Source organism: Lingula anatina, chromosome 1 (genome assembly GCF_051362555.1).
Source record: "Lingula anatina isolate TDL-2025a chromosome 1, LinAna3.0, whole genome shotgun sequence".
NCBI classification, from domain to species: Eukaryota; Metazoa; Brachiopoda; class Lingulata; order Lingulida; family Lingulidae; genus Lingula; species Lingula anatina.
The window spans coordinates 21,326,768-21,350,654 of NC_141767.1; the positions used below are offsets into that span (position 1 = coordinate 21,326,768).

General features: G+C 34.3%; 3 protein-coding genes across 7 annotated transcripts in view; 1 reads left to right on the plus strand and 2 right to left on the minus strand.

Moving 5' to 3' along the window:
- LOC106168774 (sodium/potassium/calcium exchanger Nckx30C) overlaps positions 1-14,966 on the minus strand; it is a 31,004-nt gene extending 16,038 nt beyond the window's left edge. For 2 of the 5 annotated variants that reach the window (XM_086998833.1, XM_086998831.1), the window contains exons 1-6: positions 14,584-14,966; positions 12,821-12,996; positions 11,964-12,190; positions 11,093-11,273; positions 7,606-8,590; positions 226-331 (exon numbers count right to left, since the gene is read on the minus strand). In XM_086998833.1, coding sequence (XP_086854959.1) covers positions 226-331; positions 7,606-8,421 — 922 coding nt within the window. In that variant the 5' untranslated portion in view covers positions 8,422-8,590; positions 11,093-11,273; positions 11,964-12,190; positions 12,821-12,996; positions 14,584-14,966. Of the gene's footprint in view, positions 1-225; positions 332-7,605; positions 8,591-9,547; positions 10,481-11,092; positions 11,274-11,963; positions 12,191-12,820; positions 12,997-14,104; positions 14,562-14,583 lie in introns of those variants that run through there. The other 3 variants (XM_086998832.1, XM_013547951.2, XM_013547949.2) reach the window with 3 other exon arrangements.
- Positions 14,967-14,991: 25 nt separating this feature from the next.
- Positions 14,992-19,873, plus strand: LOC106168782 (INO80 complex subunit B). Its single transcript, XM_013547969.2, has 9 exons — positions 14,992-15,339; positions 15,969-16,134; positions 16,654-16,736; positions 17,155-17,306; positions 17,949-18,000; positions 18,261-18,361; positions 18,637-18,690; positions 19,039-19,157; positions 19,525-19,873. Exons 1-9 carry the CDS (start codon positions 15,288-15,290, stop codon positions 19,676-19,678), a joined length of 933 nt encoding a protein of 310 aa, XP_013403423.2. The 5' UTR covers positions 14,992-15,287; the 3' UTR covers positions 19,679-19,873.
- Positions 19,874-20,371: 498 nt separating this feature from the next.
- LOC106168783 (uncharacterized) lies at positions 20,372-23,541 on the minus strand. The gene is made up of 5 exons (XM_086998835.1): positions 23,393-23,541; positions 21,961-22,205; positions 21,553-21,748; positions 20,834-21,016; positions 20,372-20,607 (listed from the first exon to the last, which is right to left on the minus strand). Exons 1-5 carry the CDS (start codon positions 23,457-23,459, stop codon positions 20,597-20,599), a joined length of 702 nt encoding a protein of 233 aa, XP_086854961.1. The 5' UTR covers positions 23,460-23,541; the 3' UTR covers positions 20,372-20,596.
- Positions 23,542-23,887: the final 346 nt, after the last annotated feature.

Here is a 23,887-nt window from a genome sequence, read left to right on the forward strand (position 1 = left end):
TATACCACAAAGTTCTATTAGATGCAAAACCAATGAAGCATACACACAAACACAAAACAAATCTTGCAGTACCATTAACAACAAACAATTCCACATTTTTAAAACACGTCAAGTCCTGATCAAATTACATGACAAATTCTACCTGGTCTGTGCATATTTTAGCACTGCTGCCTGGGTATGTCAAAATGATAATCTTAAACAAAATTACAGGGCTTTTTTTTTTACCTGTTCCCAGGGGATCAATAGTTTGGATCATCAACTGGACAACCCCATGCCGAAACCTGCCAGTGCCTCCATGGAGGATGGGGAGACTGGTGGATCGCTCGGTTTTCTGAAAATAGGAAATGAACCATTATATCACTAGAGGATCAAATTTTGATATTTCAAGGCTGTCTTTATGTCATATGTGCATACAGTCCTGTGGATTGGTGAGTTTATCAAAAGGATAAACAATTTATGATCATTGCAACTTTGGGACTCGGCTAAGGTTGGGTTTTCAAATGTCAAGATGCTATATATTGCAACTGTCTTAGCTACATGTATTTCTTACCCAAATGCAGAAAAAATTCCATTGGTGTTTAGGTTCTTACATTCACTACACCTGGTTATCATAAGTTTTGAAGTTTTGGAAAGATTTAGAGGATGCCAGAAAAAAGGTAATTATAATTATGACCCAAACTGCCAAATTCTATCAAACCTGATGACTGCTTACATGATAAAAAAGGTTAAAATCCCCAAAGATAACAGCATTTTGGATTAAATGCAAGATTGCATGTTGATGACATAAGCATCCAGTGCTGAGTAAGTTCACTAAGGAAATATGAATCTAACATTTTAATGTTAGTGCAAAAACAAATTGAAATCACGAACAAAACAGATTGGATTCATTCAAACGTTACTTCATACATGACACAGTAATCTAATCTTACTAAGCAAGCATTATGTCAAAACGAGAAAAACTGAGTAAATATATTTGACTTAGGATCAGGCCCTTGGGTGAGCTAGGGGCAAATGGTAATAAATTCCTTGGTGTCAGGTGCGTTTGTTGTGGGATTAACTTACTTTTTAGGTTATCAGAATTTCATTTTTCTCTGAGACTTCTTCCTTGTTGAATGATTGGACATGGATGGGAAGACTAACTATCAGTCTTTTATTTTTTTTTTTTTACAGAGCTACTTACGAGTAATCATAAATTACCGGCAAGTTAAATTTGCAATTAATTCTGTACAATGTCCAGAAAATCTAGCAAATTCTATCAACTGATAGTAGTTCTCTTAAAATGAGAAATATGAACGAGTAAGTTTTAATATAATTTTTAAGTACTGCATTGTTATAGTAATGGATGTTCTTTATAATATATCCATTCCTTAAGAAATAATCATTTATCTTTTTAAAATATTTTTAAAAGCATCATCAACATACACAGTTAAACATTCTTTTCTTTTAACAGTATGTCACTTTAAATGCTTTCTGATGAAGACCGTACAGGGCATATTTCAATTCATCGATGATTGTGTGATCATTTTCCTTTCAGTATAACAGCTGAAGCAAACTACTTTCCCTGGATGTCATACAAGGACAATGCTTTTGAATCAGAAGAGAATAACGTGACAACATTAATCTTTTGTGCCGCAAGATATCAAATCTATTCTTTATTAAAGATCACAAAGGAGCAAAGCCATAAGTTCATGGAAAAAGGTATCCACTTGTCTTCCAATATGTACTATGGCCTAAATGATGACATTTTGCAATGAAAAAGGACCATGCAAAAAGTGATATTGATTTTTACTTGTTCTATTATATTCATCAAATTAACACATGTACACCATACAATGTAGATCTGTCATAAAGAAAATAATTCAATTCTATAAATTATGTAATTTCTCGGTGATTTTGTCATCTTCAATGCACACGGTACCATCAAATTACTGTGCCCATACTAAGTTCCAATAGTTTCCATCATTTAACTTGATAATTTAGGAGTATACAGCTACCCAAAAAATGGCTTTAACACAGTACAATCAACATCATTATCCTTAGGCCCTGCTTTCAGGATGGTATTGATTGCTGGATGTTGAATTACAGCTATATTTGTGCATCCCACCTCTTTATTTTCTCTGCTAATGTATGTTTGCCCTTGCCTCAGAATCTGAGGGACTACAATGCAAACTGTGGAAATTCAACACATTATCTGCATTTGACAAATCTTTATGACGTCTGCTTTTACAAACACAGAGCTGAGGATGAATTGACGCATTGTACTATATGCAATCATCAATTTGGTGAAATAAGTGGCGTTTCGGTCTGGCTGTCACATGGAGTGATATAATAAATTGTCAATAAAACAGTAACATCAAAGAATATTTACTTTAAAGCATTACGTGGGGGATTATGCATTTCAAACAAAAGATTTCCATCAGAACTTTTCCTGGATGGTTTGGAATTGCAGTTAAACTAATATCCTTTCAAATACTTTGAATTAATTCGGATATATCAAAAGACATTTTTAGAAGGAATAGAATCTGTTCAGTGGTTTTTGTGATTACCTTCTGCAATGGTTACCAAATGAAAATCACATAGATACAATTGATTTGAAAACTTTCTTCAAGCTCTGTGGGTATTATTAGACATTATCTTTGTACAAGAGTGGAATCTAAGTGGTGCACTAATATTTGCAAACTGGAGAGAAAGAGAATATGATCCACACAGTTCCCAGGTAATGAGAATCAGAAAGTTTGAAGTCTGGGGTTTCTCAGGAATTCACACTTGATAGCCATAGTTGCTCTTGTAAGGCAAAATTATATGCTGTAATACAGAAATACATAGACAGGTGTAACATTTGTTCCCAACAATACCCAGTACTTATCTTCATGGAAAAAACCCGTAAAGAGCAGATGTCTGTAAAAAAAAAAAATCAAACACTGGTCATCAAGACTATTTCCTGCCTTTTCTTCTGTTCAGTTATAGACCTTGGTCCCAAATCACTGAAACTAGCATTTCTCCTTACAAAGCATGCCTGTTGCAATGGTCACTCAGGGGCAGATTTAGGCCGTCTTCTGGGTCTTCTGGAAGACGGTCAGACTTTTAAGTTTACATTGACCGGTATCTATTTTTTTCTGTCGGAAGACGGTCAAAATGGAGGATGGTAATAAAGATAATTTGGAAGACTGTCAGAAAATATCTCTGGGTCCGCCCCTGGTTACTGACAAAAAAGGATTTTGGTCAATTGGGTGGAGGGTGGGGGGTAGAAACATTATAAACTGCAGAGTTCTTAGCCTGGTAGTCTTGGTTTCTAAGTACAGTAAGCCTTTTCCACTATTTTTGTGTCAATAGCAATGTTTTTTACAGTTGGCACAGATTTACACTTCAATTTATGGATTGAGAGATCAATGGGAAGACTGAATCCATTTTCAGATAGAGGAGATATGTAGGGTATCTTTACCTCTGTGACCAAACTGAGATAGTCATTAGAATTATCATTGCACCAAAACCATGACCTGTCACCTTTGAAATATTCAGTATCGAATACCACAGGTCCCATTTGATGCCTCTCAAGCTCTAATCAACTTCATTCCCTTACAGTAATAGTAATCAATCTCCAAATATTGATAAAAATAATTTCCCCAAGCTTTCATAATTAGATTAGCTGTACAGGAGCCAGCTACTTAACTTCTGAGAATCGTGATAGAGTGTAGAACTAAACTTCTCAAGTGAGTTCAAACCTGGTCACTTCCTCATTAAATAAAATCATTGTCTGAATCCTTTCCTGTGGGTATTTGGATATTTTTTTTAATTCTCTGAAATTTAAATTAACGCAATTAAGAAATGCCAACTCCAGTGCAGCTTAGAAAAATTCAGGAAATACTTATTTTTCCTGACAGATTGGATAATACCAATCGACCTTGTTTATACATCTTTCCTTGCCCATAACATCCCTCACAAGATTAATAGCTGCAACGTGAAAATTTTAATATGTACCTAAGCATGAACTCAACCTCTATTCTGCCAAACTGCAATGAATACAAGTGCAGCAAGAAGTCATCTAAGTGATGAAAATCAGTCAGGTCTGAACAATCAGCTCTTAACACCATACAATGATATGTTTTGTTGGTAATGACATCTTCTACTGGTTTTTTTTTGTTTACGTTATACTTTTGTAGCTCATGTAACACTTGTTTCCATCCCCAGCATCACGTTTTCAGTATCACATTAAATTTCATATCATGTTAACAATTCACAACCTAATACATTCTTGAACACTATTTTGGATACTTTTAAGGGACTCAATGCTGTCACCTGCGTTTTTTTTTTCCAATATCTTAAACACCTTGAAGAAAAACAGATGAACAGATCATCTTTCATGCAAACATAATCTCATCTTATTTTTAAGGTTGAGCAGAGATAAACAGTTGCTCAATTTTTGCTTAAGGCAAAACAGATTCAACATTCTCCTGTTATTTGACATCTAATGTCATGAATTATCCCAGGCCAAAGAAGACTAGAATTCACTCTTAAAATACCTTTTTGAAACCTTTTTGCCAGAAAAATGTATGCTTTTATTTATATACACAAAAGTTTCATAATAAAGAAAAATACTGTGGAGAGAGAGAGAGAGAGAGATAGATCAATTGAAAACTAAATAGCCTGGCTTTTATGTAAAAGAGACACCTCAACATAATTCCTCTCCCTTAAAACCTTACATACACCTTTAAAACAATTTAGCCCCTTAAATCCTTTATTCTAGAGGGTAACTGATGTTGACATTCCCAAATAGGAAAATGACCGCTGTTATAATGACTGGCCAGTCATTTTAAGCTGACATCAACCTTTGTAAATTTTATCAAAGGTCAAATCTAAGTGCAGAGAGGGATAGATAAATGATTCGAGAATCCAAGAAAATTGCTTATTTACACAGGAAAATCCATTTTGGTGGGTAAATATGTCATGGAATGTACCTTTAACTAAACAGCAGGAAGCAAACTCACGGAGAAAGGAGAGTACAGTCCATTATAGCATAACCACATGGTAAAATCCCCCCCCCCCCCAAAAGAAAACTGGTATAGCTGTATCCCTAAAATACTGGATGTGAAAAGTCATAACAATTATGACTAACCTTTCACTTAACTTTTCTTGTTAAACTGAACCCTAGCAGAATTTTACTGGTGCTTAGTCTAACAGAATTTTTTCTTACATTCTCACCTAATAAAACAGATGAAAGACAGAAAAACAAATAACAGAAAGACAGACAACTTGGACACAATAATAAATTTTCTTAGCTACATAGGTACAATTTGAGTAAAAAAAAACAATGTTTGTTGAAATAGCTTGCTTAACAAAGCTCAAGCTAGGTTTTTCTTTTCGTTTCTGATTATATCAGTGTCTTATAAATGTCAACAGAAAAGTCAAGGGAATCCACTCAATCAACCTTTCCTGTGTCAACTGAATGGCATCATGAAAACGTGTGTCACAAGGCACATGTGAACTTGTAAACCTCTTCATTCAAAGAAAAAAATCCAGAAGCAATAATGTTGTCTTTCAAATTAATGAAATGTCAACTCTAAGAAACAAAGTAAATTGGAACATGTGTAATCTTTTTCTCCCATCTATGTTAACTCTTAAATGTATAATTTCTGAAACAATGGCTTTTTCTTTTTTCATTATTTTAAACAACTTATCCTATGCATATTTCACAAGGCAGCTGGAAAGAAATAAGACACACTGCCAACGTGCATACATACATATAAGCAGATATTAGGACAAAAGCAGACCCTAGGATATTCCATTGTGCCAATTCTTGACTGTTGTATTGGCATTTACCTATAATGATGTTCAGCTGGTAAATACCATTTCCCAAATGGCTAATGTTTCGTATAATGAGTGCTTTTTAATAGCTACACAGGCAAGGGGCAAACAGTGTATCTTTTTCTGTCTATCAATGGAGTAAGCCATATAGGCCAATTGTTTCAAAAAGGTGACAGGAGAACATGTTTTTCATTTATTAAAGAACACTCCACTTAATGAGTTTTAGTGAAAATGATGAGACACCACTGGCTACTGCATAAGATTCAAAGTACAACATAACAAGTTAGTGGCTTTGCTGATGAAACATTACAAGAAAAAAAAAAGGCCAATTCCATAAACTTCTCTACTTAAGTAAAGATCTTAAAAATATGTTCAATACTGTGGTCCTTAAATTTTTCATTTAACTTGAAAAATACTTCAATCATTTGGCTTAAATAAACTTTATATTACTTTATACGAAGGCCAAAGTGGTCAAGAGACCAGGTGTGACAGAGGGTCAAATGTAGGTCAATGAGGTCATGTGTTTTACTAGCCTCCTACCAAAACATGTCTACTAATGAACAAATCTGAACCTTATAAATTCTTATCATGGCTAATTTATATATCGTACAGTATTAAAACAGCACAGAATTCTTTCATATTTTGATAAGCATGTTTCCTTGTCCTGGCATTACACCAGCCAAACAAATGAATTATTACAGGAGGCTGCACACATTTGGGGCTGCACAGTTTTGAAAGGTCTTCTGTTTAGGAAAACAAACGGCCATTCTAGTAATCAATGAAGGTGCTCTGTTTAGAAAAACCAATAGGCGCATCATAAATCATTGAACCAATCATTTTCTGTGATTCCAATCATTAGGTTCACAAGATTATGTAATATTCCCACCAGACATTCGCACTGGTTATTTCACTGATGAAGCAATCAGAAAAATTGAAAGCACAGCAATTCTTGAATAAGAATTGGAATGTCAAAAAAGTTTGATTGGGCTTAAAATAATTAAAGCACCAATCAGACGTTTTGGATTAATATAATTAAAACACCAATCAGACATTTGCTCTAAACAACTTAATAAAAATTGCATGACATTTTTGCATGTAACAGTTTCATTGATACAATTCAATTCCTTCCAAGACAAAATAGCCCAGACATTTAAAAAAAATTTTGAAGTCATCAGAAAATGATAACACTGCACTCCAAAATTTCTTTGCAAGTGTATCAATTGATTAAGTCAAAAGTTTAATCTTTTGTCTAAAAGAAACGTTTTATCAAAGTCAGTGTATTGTTCAATCAACACCCCTTTGGACATTTTCCTATGGTAAAGCCAAACATTATCCTATCTAAGATTTTCCCACCAAAATTTTCCTTGAAAAAGAAGTAATTATCTCTTAACCATTGCTCAACCCAACCTTGCACTTATACCATGCTTTATACCATTTTTAATTAAATAATTTACTTTGAAACATTTCCAAAAGCATTTATACTAACAAGTCTTCCTTTACATTTCAGAAGGAAATATTGACACCAGGTACTTCAATTTGAAGGGTTTTATCATTTGTAAAGTGTGAATTGCAAAAGATAAATAGACTGTAGCTTTGCAAGATATGCAGACCCAGAAAATATGACTTTGGGCCTATTTCAAATGCACTTGGTATACCCTAAAGAACTGATCTAGTCATTTATTTTCATTTGTATTTTTTCACACTAAAATAAATATCAGCAAGGACATGATACTTTATTTAATGATGATTATCTAAAAATTGTTATAATCTTGAAATAAGTTTTAAAAAATATAATGTTCATACCTCATGTTGAATCAGCTGGTTGGATGCACTTTCCACAGTAGTCACTCGATTTTTGCATAACTTTGACTTTACCCAGGGTTCTATATTGTGATTAAACTTCATGAAGGTCACATAGCAAAAATACCAAAATAGCAGCAGCAGTGATTCCCATATGTCAATTTGGCCATCTTTGAAAAATCCAATCAGCATGGCTAAGCTACAACTGTAGAAGACACAGTCTCGAAATAATGGCCACCATGTTAATTTTAGAACACCTTTGCTGACTACGGCACACATCCCAATGACGAAAAGAATATTAAAAACGGCTGAACCCACAATTGTCCCAATTCCCACGTTGTTGTGAGCTACAAACAACCCAATGAGGCTCGTGAAAAGTTCTGGTGCACTGCCGCCCGCGGCCATAAAAGTTGCTCCAGCAACATCTTCCGAGATGCCCAGTTTTTCTGTGATCACCCCTAAGGCAGGTACGAAAAATTCATCACAGACCACAGCCAGCGCGACAAACATATACAAAATGCCAATGACATACAAGACCACTGCACCCTGTCTCAGTTGTTCGATTGTGAAAAGTTCAGGAGGATACATTTTATTTTCTTTAGCTGTAGTGCCATTAGTGGTATTGTTGTCAAGAGCTAGAAGTCTCCTTGTCAAAACTCGATGATCTCCATCTTCAAATTCACTAAGGTGAGGTACAATGATGTCACTAAAAGAACACAAAAAACAAAGGTATCCAATCGCCAGGGTGCCTGATACCACCAGAAGATGACTCCCTCGGAGCTTGCGACGCACGCACCTTTTTGCTCGCCAGGCCTTCATGGTGCACTCTGTTTTAAGAACAGAAATCACTTTTTATGTGATTTACTAGTTTTTTTCTTCTGTGCAATCAATTTCCTGTGGTGTTTCACAGTGGTGTTTGACTGTTCACATCCATTTTCTTCCAATATCTTATAATGACCAATCTTTTAATCAGTCACCATAGAAACCACTGTAACAAAAAGAACCATAATCAATACTATTACATGTACTATCACAATAAATGAAAAAAATGACATGGTTCATGATGCCTACTTTTCTTTTTGCTTGACGTAGGTCTACAAATGAGAACAATTCAAGGCAATTTAATAAAACCTTTTCCGTCTCAACTGTTAAGTTCCGTCTCAATAAAACCAGTTCACCTACATCATTCAACAAATGTATCTTATTAAATATCAGCAGCATATTTTTACCACAGTGACTGAACTAATAAATTTATCCCTTTTAAATCTTCCTTTGGAATACAAATAGATTCAAAAAATGTTTCAACACAATATAATATTTAATAATAATAATAATTATTATTATTATAAAAAAGTATCTAATTTAAGTTAATAAAGTATAGCAAATCAGAATGTATTTTTTTCTGTTTTCTATGCAAAGAATTCAGTGTAAAGATATCATAATATTATACAAGAAATGAAAAATTGTAATACTTCTTGTATATATTTTGATCAATTAAAAATCTTAAACATATACAAATCAAATCTGAAACTACAAAACTGGCAGTAATGTAAGATGCAAGACATGTTACATAAAAGATAAAAGTTATGCACTGAGAAATTATCAAAATACAAGCAGCGAAAATGCCTAAAGTACTTTTTGACTCAAAGGCAATTTCTTAATTTTCATTGCTTGTATTAAAAAAACAACTCCTTCAGTTAATTAACATCATCATTTCTTTCAGACAGAATATTCAAGTTTAACACCAACGTCCTTAAGTTTTCATGAATGATCTTCTGAAGGTCAAACTGTAAACAGCCAAAACAAAACAAACTCAGTCTAGTAACGAACAATTTTAAACCCATATACCAGTATGTAATTGTTACTCATGAAATACTAAAAAAGTCCCTGTTTATTTTCTAACTTGTGAAAGCCAGTGACACTGGCCATCTCCAGATCATCTTACCTACAACGTGACAGGCGATTCTGAAGCAGCAAGTCCCCAGACATGGATAAAGATATTCAAACAGTTAACCAACTCCTTACACTGGTTTAATGCTTATTGTTCACAGACCAGCTAAAGTTTTGTTGCTTTCTCCAGGCAGCTTTTATACGGTCTGTGTACACCATGCTACTGAATGCCTGCATTGATCCCATCTCTCAGGTAGAGGCTGTGCCGTGACGTTAGCCCCGTTATTGATCTACCATACCATCAATAGTAAGAGTAACCAAGTCAACAAGGAAACTCACAGGACCAATCAAGAAGATGTTTTAAGTGTCTACTAGGTGATAGGTCATAATTACTCTCAGCAGGACAACTATTCATTATTAAGATGGCACATCGGCCAGAACCAGTCAAGATACACTGGGCAAGCTATCATGCCATTTCACAATTTATCCTTTTTTGCTGCTATCATATCAGCAAAAATCAATTCGGTGATCCAATAATTTTGAAGTAAAGAATAGTAAAGGTGAAAGAAAATCTATACAGCATTATTATGAATCTCATACCACACCTTGTGCAACCAAGAATCTATAACAGACAAGACTGTGACCAAGAAAAAAAAAACTGTTATTGTAACTAAGGGACCTATCTGAAACTTGATACAGTTAGTTTGGTTAGCCAAATACTCATATTTGTGCTCTGGGCCTTGTTTGTTAATTGATTCAGAAGTCACATAATTGCAAATCACAAAAAAGGCTATCAAAAGACTGGATTGGATAAACTTTCAATCAATATTCCATTATGTTATACAACAAACAGAAACATGTGACAGTGTGAACAATACATGTACCTAGGGTGAGAATTACATATACTTCACTATAACATGAATGTGCCTTACATAAATATGCTTTTTTGCAATGATAGAAAAAGGTAATTTATTTTAAGTTACGAAAGGCAAAAATTAGGATTTATAAAAACTTTGCAATAATATTCATTTGTCTCCAGTTATGTTCAAATTGATTTTAATAAAAACTGTTTCAGTCTCAAAAGCAGAACAGACAAGCTTGACTACAGCCAATCAAATGAAGATCAATTCTTTTTTTTTTTAATCTGAACAACCGATTAGTACAGAGATGTCTCAAATCAAAAATCATATACTAGGAATTTTCAGATATTTCTCTTTTCAGGATCGGTTAAACGAAAAATATGAACAACATTTTTAACAACAATATACAATGGTCATTTGATATACATAGCATTTGAGATACTAACCGAGTTTTTTTCCAGATCAAATAAAAATAATAAATATAGCAGCCTTATCTAGGATTAAAATATCAGTTTTCATTCATTCTACCTGACATAAGGGTCATTAGGTATTTGGGAAACGTGGAGAAAAGCACATATGAGGAACATTAACTTATTTTCTTATTTTAAAGAAATACATTATTTTAATAATTTCCAAATTTTTTCACTGGATACAAAACAACATGTCTACTAAATACGCATGGACTCAGAATATGTCTCTCCTGAGTTATAACACATATCAATACTACAAACAAAACCCACCTTTTCCTCCTTACTCAGCAGTGTTAGAGGACAATTTCTAACATTATCTCTAGTAAGCCGGATTCAGAGGCAGTTTATAGCCTTAAATCCACAGCCATCACTGGGCATGGGTGGTTTAATAGTTATAATCCCTGGTATCCATGGGCTGTAGAAGCTGTAATCTCCATCACTGAATATATACCTAGACATAAAAAGGAAAATAAGCTGTTCACTACAAGCAAAGCTGTTGACAAAACAAACAAGTGACCACTCTTAAAACAGACTGTGTATAGTTTTGTCAATAAAATTCAGCCCCATAATTCTTTAACAAGAGGCACCGTGTCATGTTCATATTGAATTAGTTGTAATCAAAAACCTCTTTAATGTATTCCACGCCAGATAAGCATAATAAATCTGTTTGCCATATGCAGATGATATGTAATGCAAGATTTTAACAGTGCACTGGTGTTTCAAAGTAGTTTGGAATATAATGAGTCAAAAGATTTTGATAACTGCCCAAAAAACTGGTCCAAGACGCTGCAACACTAATTTAATACAATCTGTCTCTTTAAAATATAACAGTTGCAAACTTTTTAAATTTTTGTGTGGGTTACGGGTTGTATTCCGATTCTTTTAAGAAACAAACCAGACTCACATCTACCTAATCTATGATTAGCCTATCAATCCTTGTGCAAACTCATATTTCTTTCTTTTTTTTTTTTTTTTTTTTAACCAACTTCCTTTCGTAAGTTATTGAAAATGTCAATTAAGAGACCACAAATGAACTCAAGGGAAAAGGAGGGTGTCTCATCTTATTGCAGATAATCTTTCTAAGTTATCAACAAATTCTCTTTCATGGATCAATATGTTTAATTTTCTTTCCATAACTTACCAATTGCAACCACATCTCTCAGCATCCTTTCAACCCAGAGCTCACAATCACATGAAAACACACATTGCTTGGTTTCACAGCACAACTACTGCAATCAAGTGAAATGGGTATCCATGGCCAAGTCTGACGACTCTATTATTTCCTTTTCTCTATCTCAATCCTCTTATTCTGTGCAAAGACATGAGTCACCATGGTAACTGATCTAAGGCTTAACTATTCAGTGCACTCTAAAAATAAAAAGCATCGGAGAATATGATGTAAAATTAATATACTTAGTAATGTTATTTTAAGGATGTGTGGCCATAGCCAACAGATTAGAATTGGACAAAAAACTAAAAGACAGTCAATGGTTTTTAAACCTCAGCAAAATGCACGTTGATAACATAATCAAAGATGAAATGAAATAATCTAATGCGTGATCATTTATTTTGTATCACAAGCCTTTGTTTCCTTGCCTGTTGTTGCCTACATGTGGAAAACCTTAAATTTTACTATAGAAAACATTTTCTTAATATTAATGTGCAAATAAATAAAGGAAACTATTCCAGGGAAAAAGACATCACCCAAGAGAGTTGAAAAAAGTATATTTACATTTTTGTACTTTATTTTCTTAGGAGTGCCACATCTACAGCAATTTTTTTTGTACTTTTTACTAAACAGCTAAGAGTCTGTATAACTTTTTCAGAATGCAAGCCTTTTATCTTAAAAGTCTAAAAATAGCTATCCGACATCAAAAACCACTTGCCTGAAGTGTAACTGTTCAAATATCATAAAGATAATATGGTAATATAATTTTTGTGACATAGGTATACACATGTTCTAATAAACACTTTTGAAATATAGCTAACTACATGTACCTTCCTTGGCAGCAAATGTGTCCCTCTTCCCCATCAAAACTGGTCATATAAAACAGACAATTCTGTCCAAGGGGACACATCATTCATTATATTGATTATGTATCCCTGTTATCTGTTAATTAAGTTCTGTATCCGAGTGGGTGTTTCTATAGATAAACCACCTGGATATGCAGCAACTGAAAATCAATATGAAAGAAATGAGCCTAGCTGCTGATCGAATGGGTTTTTCTAATATAAGCCTGATGAAGCTAATCTAGATAGCGGCCATCCAATAGTGCAAAAATAATTTCTGGACACGAATAAGTTAGAGAAGGGTTCAGTACTTGGACACAAATTGATCTCCTGTCTGATGTGACTATCATTACATGGTTTTGGTCACAGTCTCCCTGAATATGTAGACATTACATTGACCAACAGGTGAAAAGAATTTTACAAAGACAGAGTAAATTGGAAGCCAAAATTTGGGGCTTTTTAGAGGGTGTCGAGTAAACACAGTTGAAAGTTAGGTAAGGCAATAAGGCTTTTAAGTTTAAAGGGACAATAACTCTTCGTTTCGGCCATAATATAATTTTCCTGGAGTAAACAACAATTTACCTATACTTACCAATGGTTAATGAATCCATTTTTACATTCAAAGTTAGTCCCTGGTTTTTTTCTAAAAACTTTGGTTTTTTGTTAAAATCTCTTAAGAGATTATAACAGAGTATAGCCATCAATGGATGCCACATGATCTGAAGACAAGCTCAGATGTCAGAATAATAGCTATAACTGCTGTTTTTGTCGTAAAACAGAATATATTATATTTCTATGAGTTATTCACAATGTTTTTATTGCGAAAGATAGACCTCAAACAAAGAGTTATTATCCCTTTAATATAACCTTGATGTTTATCTTTCTTTCTTTCTTTTTTTTATTCTTCGTAATCTCTATACAAATTTAACCCAACCTTAAAGTAAGTTTGCTAAAAAAATCTACCAAAGCTGTGCTAGAGCAAGCATTTAAGCTTGTACCACAAGAGCTACATCTGCATTTGGACTGGCTTTTCCCTAATTTTACAAACAACCTACCAACTGTGAAGACCATCAAATAAAAATGCTATATATGCTACAAGGCTACATATCTAATTTTACTTTACATGAAGTTAGTCACTCATCAATGTAGGCAGATATTTTTAACCTTGTCTCATGTGTTAAGGATTTCTACACATGTACATGTAGAAGGAGAAATGAACACATAAATATTGCTGATAATTAGTAACTTGTCAAATATACTGTAGATACCTACTATATGAAATCATCAGGAAGGGTTCTAAAGTTTTCCGTTTTCAAGTGTCCTCAAACACTATTATTCGACACAGTTTCCATTAGACAGGCAGCAATTTCTAGTCAAACAGTGCAAAGCCTCTTTGATGTGATGACTGACTTTATACATAGATTACTGGTTTTCTATTGTTCTCTTGTATGAAATGACACAGTCATGCACATTTGATCAGTGCTTATTGATAATGTATAATGCTTTGAGTATGTCATGAAATTTAGCTGGGTTTCCTGGTTACATATTGGATTATTTTTCAAGTTATCCATCAAGTACTATGGCAAAGTGTTTACAGAATATTCTGGGTATGGACATATATATCAGATAGTGTGAAACATATATAATTAATTATAACTGAGCAGCAAAGCAAGCTATCATGTTGTTGGATATGTAAGAGCTTAAATATCAATTTCTAGTATATATGATGATAATAATATTAAAATCTGAACCTTATAAATCATCATAATTAATAGCCATCACTGTGAATCTGTACTAGTACCGGAACTTCAGTCATGTACATTTGTAGAACTACAATTTAGTACCCTTGCACCAGGGAAATATATCGTAGAGTCCCGGGGGTGCGATATACCAGTACATGTAATTCCTTGCTTGTGCAAAACTTATCATCATATAATTAAAACTATTGTCCTCATGCATTCATACCACAAAAAACAATGCTCAGAAAAATTCTGCTCTCAGGTAGTTTATCCCATAGCACATTTGATTTGGGACTGTACATTAACTGTTTTTCCAAGCAAAATAATTTAAAATTAATCCAAAACACTGTTTCCGCAGAGTACCGCGATTTTCACTCTCCTTTTAAGGAGGAAGCAATTGCACTCGGCGAAATCAAAATTTTGATTGGTCAATGCTGAGATATAGCTTTGTCACCGAAAGACGAGGCCCAAGGTGAAGCTAATCTTTGTATAACGTGTGATCATTGTCATTTAAGCAACTTTCTTCACAGTTCTATGCGCAGAAATTTACACTGGTCTTGCCAATAGTATTTGACAAGAAAAACGCACATGATAAGTATATTTTATCAGAGGCAGCCAAGGCGTCAGTCAGTCGTTGCAGAGGAAGTGATTTATAGGGCTGCAGGTGACTGTTTGGGAATGTTCTGATAGATTCATAGTCTACTAACTTGTGGATAATGGGTAAAAGAAGAGGAACCTCTACTGAAGATGATAGCAGCGTGATTCTAGGTAAATTATAGCCACTGTAACAAACTGGCGTCAAATACTGTAATAGCTTGTTATCGGTGTTGCTTGTGGCCAGTGTTGGTGTAACAAGCTTCAATAAGTTGTTTCACGCCTTTATGAATCTAGGCATCTCGCTCAACTGTGTTGCTTTCTGTTATATTGACTATATGCAAAAGAGTAAGGACCGAAAATGCACATTAATTGCCATTGGTTAGTGCACACTCCCTTTCCCGGCCCTTTTCTGTCTTTCTTTTCAAGTCATTCCACTCAGTATTGAAATGTCATGATTTGTTGCCTAGTACAAGTACATGTTATAGCTTTGCTCCATCAGTTCATCATGGAACTATGCTGCTGTTGCTTTGAAACAAGTTAAATATGGTCCTATATTGTAATTCCACCCCTGCCCTGTTAAAAAGGCGTATAAAAATATTACTTTGTAATGCATAATGTACAAGTAATAGTGGTTTATGTACACACACACACACATACACACACACACACACACACACACACACACACTATTGGACCCACAACAAACCATTGGTCTAACTAGCTTCTATGTGTAAAGCATCTTGTCAGAAAGATGTGAAATGGGTACTGTACTTTCATAATGGTGTATAAATTTCTACCAGAATCTCCAGGAAGCAGCCACAAGAAACACAAGAAGCATAAAAAGAAACACAAGAAAGAGAAGCACCACTCCAGTGAAGAGACATTTTCAACCGAATATGGGAGTCCTGACAAACCTGCCATTAAACTCAAAATCAAAATTGGTAGTCAAACTTTAGGAACAAAAAGGTTTGTTCAGTTCATGACTTAGACTTAGACTTTGACTCAACTCCATTTCCATTTCAGTTTCATAAATGTGTAAAACCGTCCTGCAGAACAGTCGCTGTTATTTTTTTTAATTGGTGTAATAGTTTGTGTGTGTGTGTGTGTGTGTGTGTGTGTGTGTGCGACTTTCAAGATCAGAATCATACCCAATTACATTTTTTTGTGCTATAATGAGTATATTCATATCATATTGGACCTTTAGTTGGTAAATCAAATCAAATCAAATTTATTGCAGTTACATTTTGTGTGACTGTTGTAGGGTACATTTATTGAGAGCTTCTTTTCCAACAATGTGCAAATTAAGGAATAGTTCACAAGATTAAAAATCTTTAAATTAAACTGGAACTCAATATTGAATATTGAGTCCTAGAATTAAATTTATACAAACACTGGTTGTTAAATGCCTTGTTATAAATTATAAAATGTCACATTCATAATTCTCCTTTTATTGTTCTAATATGCTTGTTTGTTCCTTTTCTTTAGTGTAAGCAAGACTTCCCTCATCACAGATGTAACATCAGGTACTTCTGGTAGTAAAAAGAGCAGGAATTCTACTCCATGGGAAGGTAGGAAAAAGAGTTTCTCACTCTCTTTTGGCTTAAAACACTCTAAAATATATTCCAGAGTTTTACATGTGTCTTGTGTGAGCTATTTCTTTTCATTCCATTCACTGGAATATGACACATTTAGTACATTTAGGACTTGTAGGCACATTTCCAGGCATTTGCTTATCCATTATTAGAGACTATTGTTTGCCAACTGAAATGAAAAATTATGAAACATTTGAATTGTATGTAGACTTCAGCTGGTTGGTTTGCTGTGCTTGATATTAACTTGTGCAGTATTGAGATTTGGGAACACACATTGAAACTGGGATGTCTGATATTTTATATGTTTTGCTGTGTGTGAAAATAAGATTTGATAAATATTTTTAGAACTGTATTATGATAGTAATCAGTTATGTTTTGTTTGTTTTCCAAACAGATGGAAAAGAACCTGTGTTTGCCACTAAGAAGTCTGACGAAGACACTTCAGATGAAGAGAAACAGTGGTTGGATGCTTTGGAAAAGGGGGATCTTGATGAATATGGAGAAGTTAAGAAAAACAAAGACCCCACTCTTATGACTGCCAGACAGGTAATTGTAGGGTTATAGATGAATGCATTTTAAGTGCAAACAAAATTTTATCTGTACGCATAACTGCACCAGATACTGTCAGCATCCCTGTAGTTAAAGTAATCTCTACTGGGGTAATGCTAGCAATTTTTTTCGCTTAGCCAAATCACCACTTTTTGTCAATTTGTTATCCAAATGGTCATAATTTGACTAAAGTCAAATAAAGCCCTTTTTGTTTAGCCAATATAAGGCAGTTTTAGCATTTGGCTAAATTGGCAAGTGTTAGCGCTACCCCAGCTCTAGAAGAGGAGAAGAGGCCTTGCTCACAAACTTGTTTGAGTCATTATTTTCACACTTTTTTTTTTTTTTTTCAGTTCAAATCAGAAATATGATTTTCTTGGTGATGTTCTGTCCCCAGATCCCCCAGTCCCCCCAGTCTTGAGGCCACTGAGCCATTTCTTGGTCCCCCTTTTTTTTTACAACCCAAAATCATGCCATTGTTATACTTTGAACATGCAGAAGTTATCTGCATGTTAAAAAAAGCATTATGTTTAGCTAATTTTGTCTGCTTTGGAACTCTATTAGTGGATATACTCACATTTTTAAAGTCTATTTTTGGTATTTTTATATTGCTTCTAATGTTCATAATATAATTATTTTTAGAGAGCTCTTAGAGAAGGTAAACACAATGAGTCCTTGTGGCAGCCACCAACAGGTAAGAATTTTAAAGAAATACATAAGTATGTATGTTTGTATTTTTGTATTTATGTATGTAATTTTAGTTCATGGTAACCCTTTGTTACCTCATTTATGCAATGATAATTTTAAACAATTTTGAAATGAATATACTGAGTCTATTTTACAAGCCATATTATAAAATAAAAGTTTTCATATGTTACAATAAGTATCAGGTAATATTTCATATAGATACATTATTCATTTGATAAATATGGAGATTATATATGTGTAAAACAGAATACAAGACAATCCAGCTGACTGAAGAACAACTACAGAAACGACAACAAAGAGCAAAGAAAAGGAAGCAGCAAGCACATGAGAAAAAAGAAAAAGCCAAAGTATGTAATCTGTAGATATTTGAAATGAAATATCTCAATATTTTTTCGCCAAGGTGCTTTGTGGTTTGATAAATTTTATTTCATGTACTTATTACTATTTAAAGATAAATTTCATGTTGAAAATTGCAGAATGAAGTCAAACAAGACTGCTATTCATTTATAAAGGACAGTTTTATTCCCATTTTAAGCAAGGCTGTGATTAATGGTGTTGTCTTAACACTAGTTTGAAACAAAATTGGATAGATTAAAATTTTTTGTCTTTTTCATTCATGTAGAAACAAACTGTAGAGAGGTTGTTGAAGAAGCAAGAAATAAAAGGCAAAGGAAAGGTAAAACCCCTTTTTGGTAGGAGGTGTATTTGATTTAGTTTTTTATGTGCAAATAGCACTTTACAATCTAGAGTGGCACCAAAATGTTGTAAATTATGTGGTAAATCTGACACAAGGTAAATCTTTTATATCCAAGTTTCATTAATAGCCATAATCCCCAGAAATCTGTAGAAACAACTTGTTCACACAAAGGTTTTATTTAATTTTTAATATGAAATTTACAAAAAATAATATTTCATCAGTCTTCTCACTTAAGATATTTTTTAAAGTTTGAAATCTTTACTCAGAACTGCAGCTGTTTAAAAATGGATTTACTTTTGAAAGTGACACATTATCATTATCCTTCAGACTCGTGGTTCAAGAAAATCTGAGATCCCTAGAATACGATATGTGAATAACCAACAGGTGTGCACTATATCAGTGCCCCAGGGTTTCCAGTTTCCATACCAAACTCAGCTACAGAAACAGTGAGTACTGGAGAGAAACCTGTTTCACTCACACTCACAAAAAATAATAAAGATGTGAGCTGTAAGAAACTTTGCTAACTAAGGACTACTGGGAATATTCTTAGATATTTATTGTCAAATTTCGGGTAAATCTTAAGTGCAAAATTGCTGCCAGCCAAAGGTTTTCAAAAAGGGAACTTTTGTCCAAGTACTCAGCTGCTTAATTGCGGTGTTCACAAAGTGAAAGATAAATATGTAGTTGAAAGATATATTCTTCGTGTTCCATAGTTCATACACAAGTTTTTTATTTATTGCCATTTATATACTTTTTTACATGTTCAGTAAGGATATCATCATTGCTAATTCATCTTCTCTGTTGACATTGCAGGCCGCCCCCACCAAGGCCCAGTTGTGGAGTGGAAGGGTGCACAAATGCAAAGACTTACACTTGCTCCAAGACAGGAGTTCCTCTCTGCAGTTTACAGTGCTATAAAAAGAACCTCAGTTCACTTCCTGAGACTAAACAAGTTTTAGTGACGTGACAAATAAGCTGTTCAGTAATTTTGTGAAATGGGAGAGTGATTTTTGAAAGGGTTTGACAATTTTTGCATCCATCATTCCTTGTATCCAGTGTTTGTCAAGCCATATTACTGTTGCTGGCATGTTAGAAAACAAACAAAACAAACAAGTATAATTTCCATAACTGTATATATATATCTCTTTAAGGGGGGGGGGGGGGGGGTAGGCTTTTTTTTTTCAAAGCACATGGGAGTGAGATGCTGATACTTTTCCTGTGTTTGTTAGATATTAGCTCAAAAAGAGATTGACAAAACACAGAACAGTAAATGCTTGTAAATAAAATAACCAAACAAAACCTGTTGTTGAACAGTTTCATTTACTGTGTGTTTAAAATAAGTAAATAGTTTTATTAGTCTATAGTTAAAGTAAAAAAAAAATTACTGAAATTTACCAGCCAATATTTTGTCTGATGACAGACTTAAGGGAGAAGAGGGCCGTGGTTCATATTACAATCACCCATTCAACTAGTTAAGTGACATTTAACATCCACTCCTCAGGGAGGGGGGCATCTGACTGCTCAAGCACACCTGTTTATTTTCAAACAATCCTGGTTTTTATTTGTAAGGAATTGTATAAGTAAAAAAATTGATTTGTAGAGAATTAAATGGAGAATGCAGTGTGCACCACTTGGAGTAAACTAGGCATAAAATAGCATATACCGGTAATATTTCAAATATTTATTTTGCCCACGACTTTCTCTTATTTCAGTGACAGTTTTTTACAAATATGGTTCAAAGAAGGGAGAATGCCATGCAAAATTAACATTTTTTCCTGGTTTCAAAATTGAAAAGAAAGCATCAGTCATTAGAGAATAGATTCTGGTTTGTGGTTCTGTGGAAATATCTCAAATTTGAATATGACACCCAAGATCCATTTGTTGATTAGCAACTACCTGGATAAGGAAAGGAATAAGATGCATTTTGATAAGATCATTTCAAAATCTTATAAAGACTTAAGTAAACACCAAGATTAAAAAAAAAAACAGAATCAAAACATCATTACAAATTAGCAAAAACTTAAATAGATAGCAGAAATAGTCAATCATCCTAAATTAATAGGTCGGGTTCATAAGTGTCAGAAAATGTCCACCTTGAATCCTAAAATATGAAACATCTTACCATAATTAATAGTGTAACTGTCTCTAACTTTGAACACCAAATCCTTCACATCACATTCGGCGGCGACCACTCTGTTATAGAAATTACTGGTACTGCCCTTGTGGTACTGCATCAGGTCTATTTCTCCGCTGCTGGGGTAATATGGCGCACTTGATTTTATTTTCCCAAAGATGCTTGAGGTACCTACATTTGAAATGAGATCCCTGTCAAGCTATTTTAAAAGGCTACATAATATTACAGTTGAAAGATGACGTGAAAGATGGACTTTGTTAATATAATTTGTGATGTCCCACTCTCTTTACTATGTGACTAAGGCATTTATCAAATTGCTTTGTAATTTAAAAACACACAGACTGAATTATTTCGTCTTTGCACACATCATTACCAAGTTTCTTAAAAACATATTATATTTTATGCGAGAATAGGACAATGAAAGATAGCATGTTTTTCTTTGAAGCAGCCATTTTTCCATGTTCGGAAAATTATATGAAAATGTAACATTATTTATTTATTCATTCTTATATATACACAACCTTATGAATAAAAACCATTGTAGCTTTTCGTACAGAGAGTGAACAAGATTTGCCACTAATTAGTATTATAAGACTAATATCCTCCTTTACGCAAGGGCAGCAAAGAGTTTAAGTATCAAAAAGCGATCAAAATTAATTTTAAAAAAGAGCTAACTATTCCCTCCCGTTACTAAGGGAAAATGGTACCTTTGTGTCCCCAACTATATCTCAATCCGTGCGCTGCTTTCAAGAAAGAATGGCCGATCTCATGAGCGCAGGTCTTTATGAAGAGAGAAGCAGCGTCACTTCTGTAGGCCAAATATTTCACCGTCATTTTCAAGATGTCCGAGTTGTGAGAGCGCGTATTGCTAAACCACCATCCTTTTCTCTTGTAGTACTTTATCTGCAATCATACAATGCTTTAATTACAGTCTCATTACTATTCTTTATCAACTGATGTATACCCGTGCTGAAAAGAGCCACTCAAAATACCAAGCGAATCAGGAAGTCACAAAAAAGCAGTTTCATAAATATCAACACTAACCTCACAAAACAAGCCTATATGTCAAATTGTATATATATTTATATATAGGTCTATAGTAAAAAAAATCAAACCTTAATTTTCTTCCTGTCTCCTCTGCTTTTTACCACCGTGTTGACATTCACAGTCCAGGTGCTACCGGCATAGGAGATGTATCTGGACCAGTATCTTTTAATTCCATTTTGACAGTAGCCGCACAGCGTGTTGAACCAGGAGCTAGATGGGCGTTTGAAGAGACCTCTGTCGCAGTCAATGCTGACGCTGACATCAAAGCGCTTGCAAGCTGGGCGTTTCACAACTTTTACCCATTTTAGCTTACCTATATATGAAAATCATGCTTATTTTGTGTCTTCTACATATATATTTCATGGCCTTCAGGCATTGACATAATATATCTCTTATTATGTCCATGCTTCAGGTAAAGGACAGAGATTAATTAGTTGATTATTCACCCTACTCCATCATGTCAACACTCTGGAACTAGGACCCAAAATATATCTTCTATATTCTATCCTAGTCTGGAATCACCAGTGAGAGATAGTAGGCCTACTATACCCATAACATAACCTTTTTTTTCTTATTCAACAATAACACCATTGCAATTTTACTTTTTTAAACTAAAAGACACGAACATTTATGGTTTATCGTCCCATTAATAGGCCATACACCATGAATCATTTGTTCATTTCATCACCACAGCATAAAATAATTTTGGACATTCTGACATTTCGTTCATATGTTTGCGTTTTTTATCCAAAACACTGTATGGTAAATCTTTATCATATTTGACCTGACTTTATTTGTTGTTGCAAGGCATATTACCTTCCTAAATGCTTTCTGCCCAATTGCAAATGTAAAATGAGAAATTTTGTCATTAAGGGTGTATTCCCAGAGATTTAGATCGATCCAGAGATTAAGATTTAGATCGACCTAACTCCCTGGGGGTTCACGCTAAATTGCAGTCAGCCGAGCGCGCACCAAACACCCCATTTCCATAGATTTTTAGATCGATCTATCCCTGTGGGGAGTCTCACTAGATTACTGTAAGCTTGGCCGGCTTAAGCGTCTGTCCCGCCTACTAAAAGCTGTAAGGGGGTAATTAACTATGGTGCCCGCTCGGCTGACTGCAATTTAGCGTGAACCCCCAGGGAGTTAGGTCGATCTAAATCTTAATCTTTAGATCGATCTAAATCTCTGGGAAAGCACCCTATAGTTAATTACCCCTTACAGCTTTCAGTAGCCGGGACAGACGCTTAAGCCGGCTAAGCTGACAGTAATCTAGTGAGACTCCCCACAGGGATAGATCGATCTAAAATCTATGGAAATGGGGTCTAAGTTTGCTCAGTAGTGATATTTCTGGCGGGTCGTCTTAATTTTTTTCCCCAAAATAAAATGTAATCCAATAATCTATGGCAAGGGCGAAATTTTGGGTTTTATGAAAAATCAGCGATTTCTTTTAATGGTCCATATTGAAATCCGTTTAGAACTGATACGGATTTATCTTACCTGCCATAACGCCATTGTTGACCAGTGCTATCCACACTAAAAACACCAAAGAGCAGAGCTTGAGCATTGTTGTCTCACTCGAGTTGATCTGCACACGGTGTGTAATCGTGGCAGAACTGCATCTCCCTTTTAAGTAAGTTTTTCAGCCCACAAGACTGCATACATGTCGTAAAACGAGATAGTGTAATTTCTTTTCATTCTTTTGTTAGCATAACAGTAACTTCGTCGCGCTAGACACACACACCCGGATAGCTTTGTGAAAAGGGCTCTCGACAGAGTGGTCCAGGAGATTAATAAGCGTGCGTACTGAAGTAAAATTTTATTTAAGCCCATGCCATTACTGAAACACAGGTAGATAGATAGACAGATAGATAGATAGACCTTTTTATTTCCATAATATACAAAATATAAAAAAATATATTTATTAAAAAAAAAAAAAAAGCATCTGTTACGCGGCCTTGTTTTACGAAACTGTTTCTTGATATAACCTTATAC

Bases quoted from the DNA above. Each gene is read 5' to 3' on its own strand.
- LOC106168783 (XM_086998835.1), bottom strand. From the start codon at position 23,459: ATGCTCAAGCTCTGCTCTTTGGTGTTTTTAGTGTGGATAGCACTGGTC. The intron at 22,206-23,392 runs GTAAGATAAATC...TTTCATATATAG, and splicing joins CAACAATGGCGTTATGGCAG to GTAAGCTAAAATGGGTAAAA. The intron at 21,749-21,960 runs GTTTGATTTTTT...GTATGATTGCAG, and splicing joins GAGACAGGAAGAAAATTAAG to ATAAAGTACTACAAGAGAAA.
- LOC106168782 (XM_013547969.2), top strand. From the start codon at position 15,288: ATGGGTAAAAGAAGAGGAACCTCTACTGAAGATGATAGCAGCGTGATT. The intron at 18,362-18,636 runs GTATGTAATCTG...TCATTCATGTAG, and splicing joins AGAAAAAAGAAAAAGCCAAA to AAACAAACTGTAGAGAGGTT. The intron at 19,158-19,524 runs GTGAGTACTGGA...TTGACATTGCAG, and splicing joins CAAACTCAGCTACAGAAACA to GCCGCCCCCACCAAGGCCCA.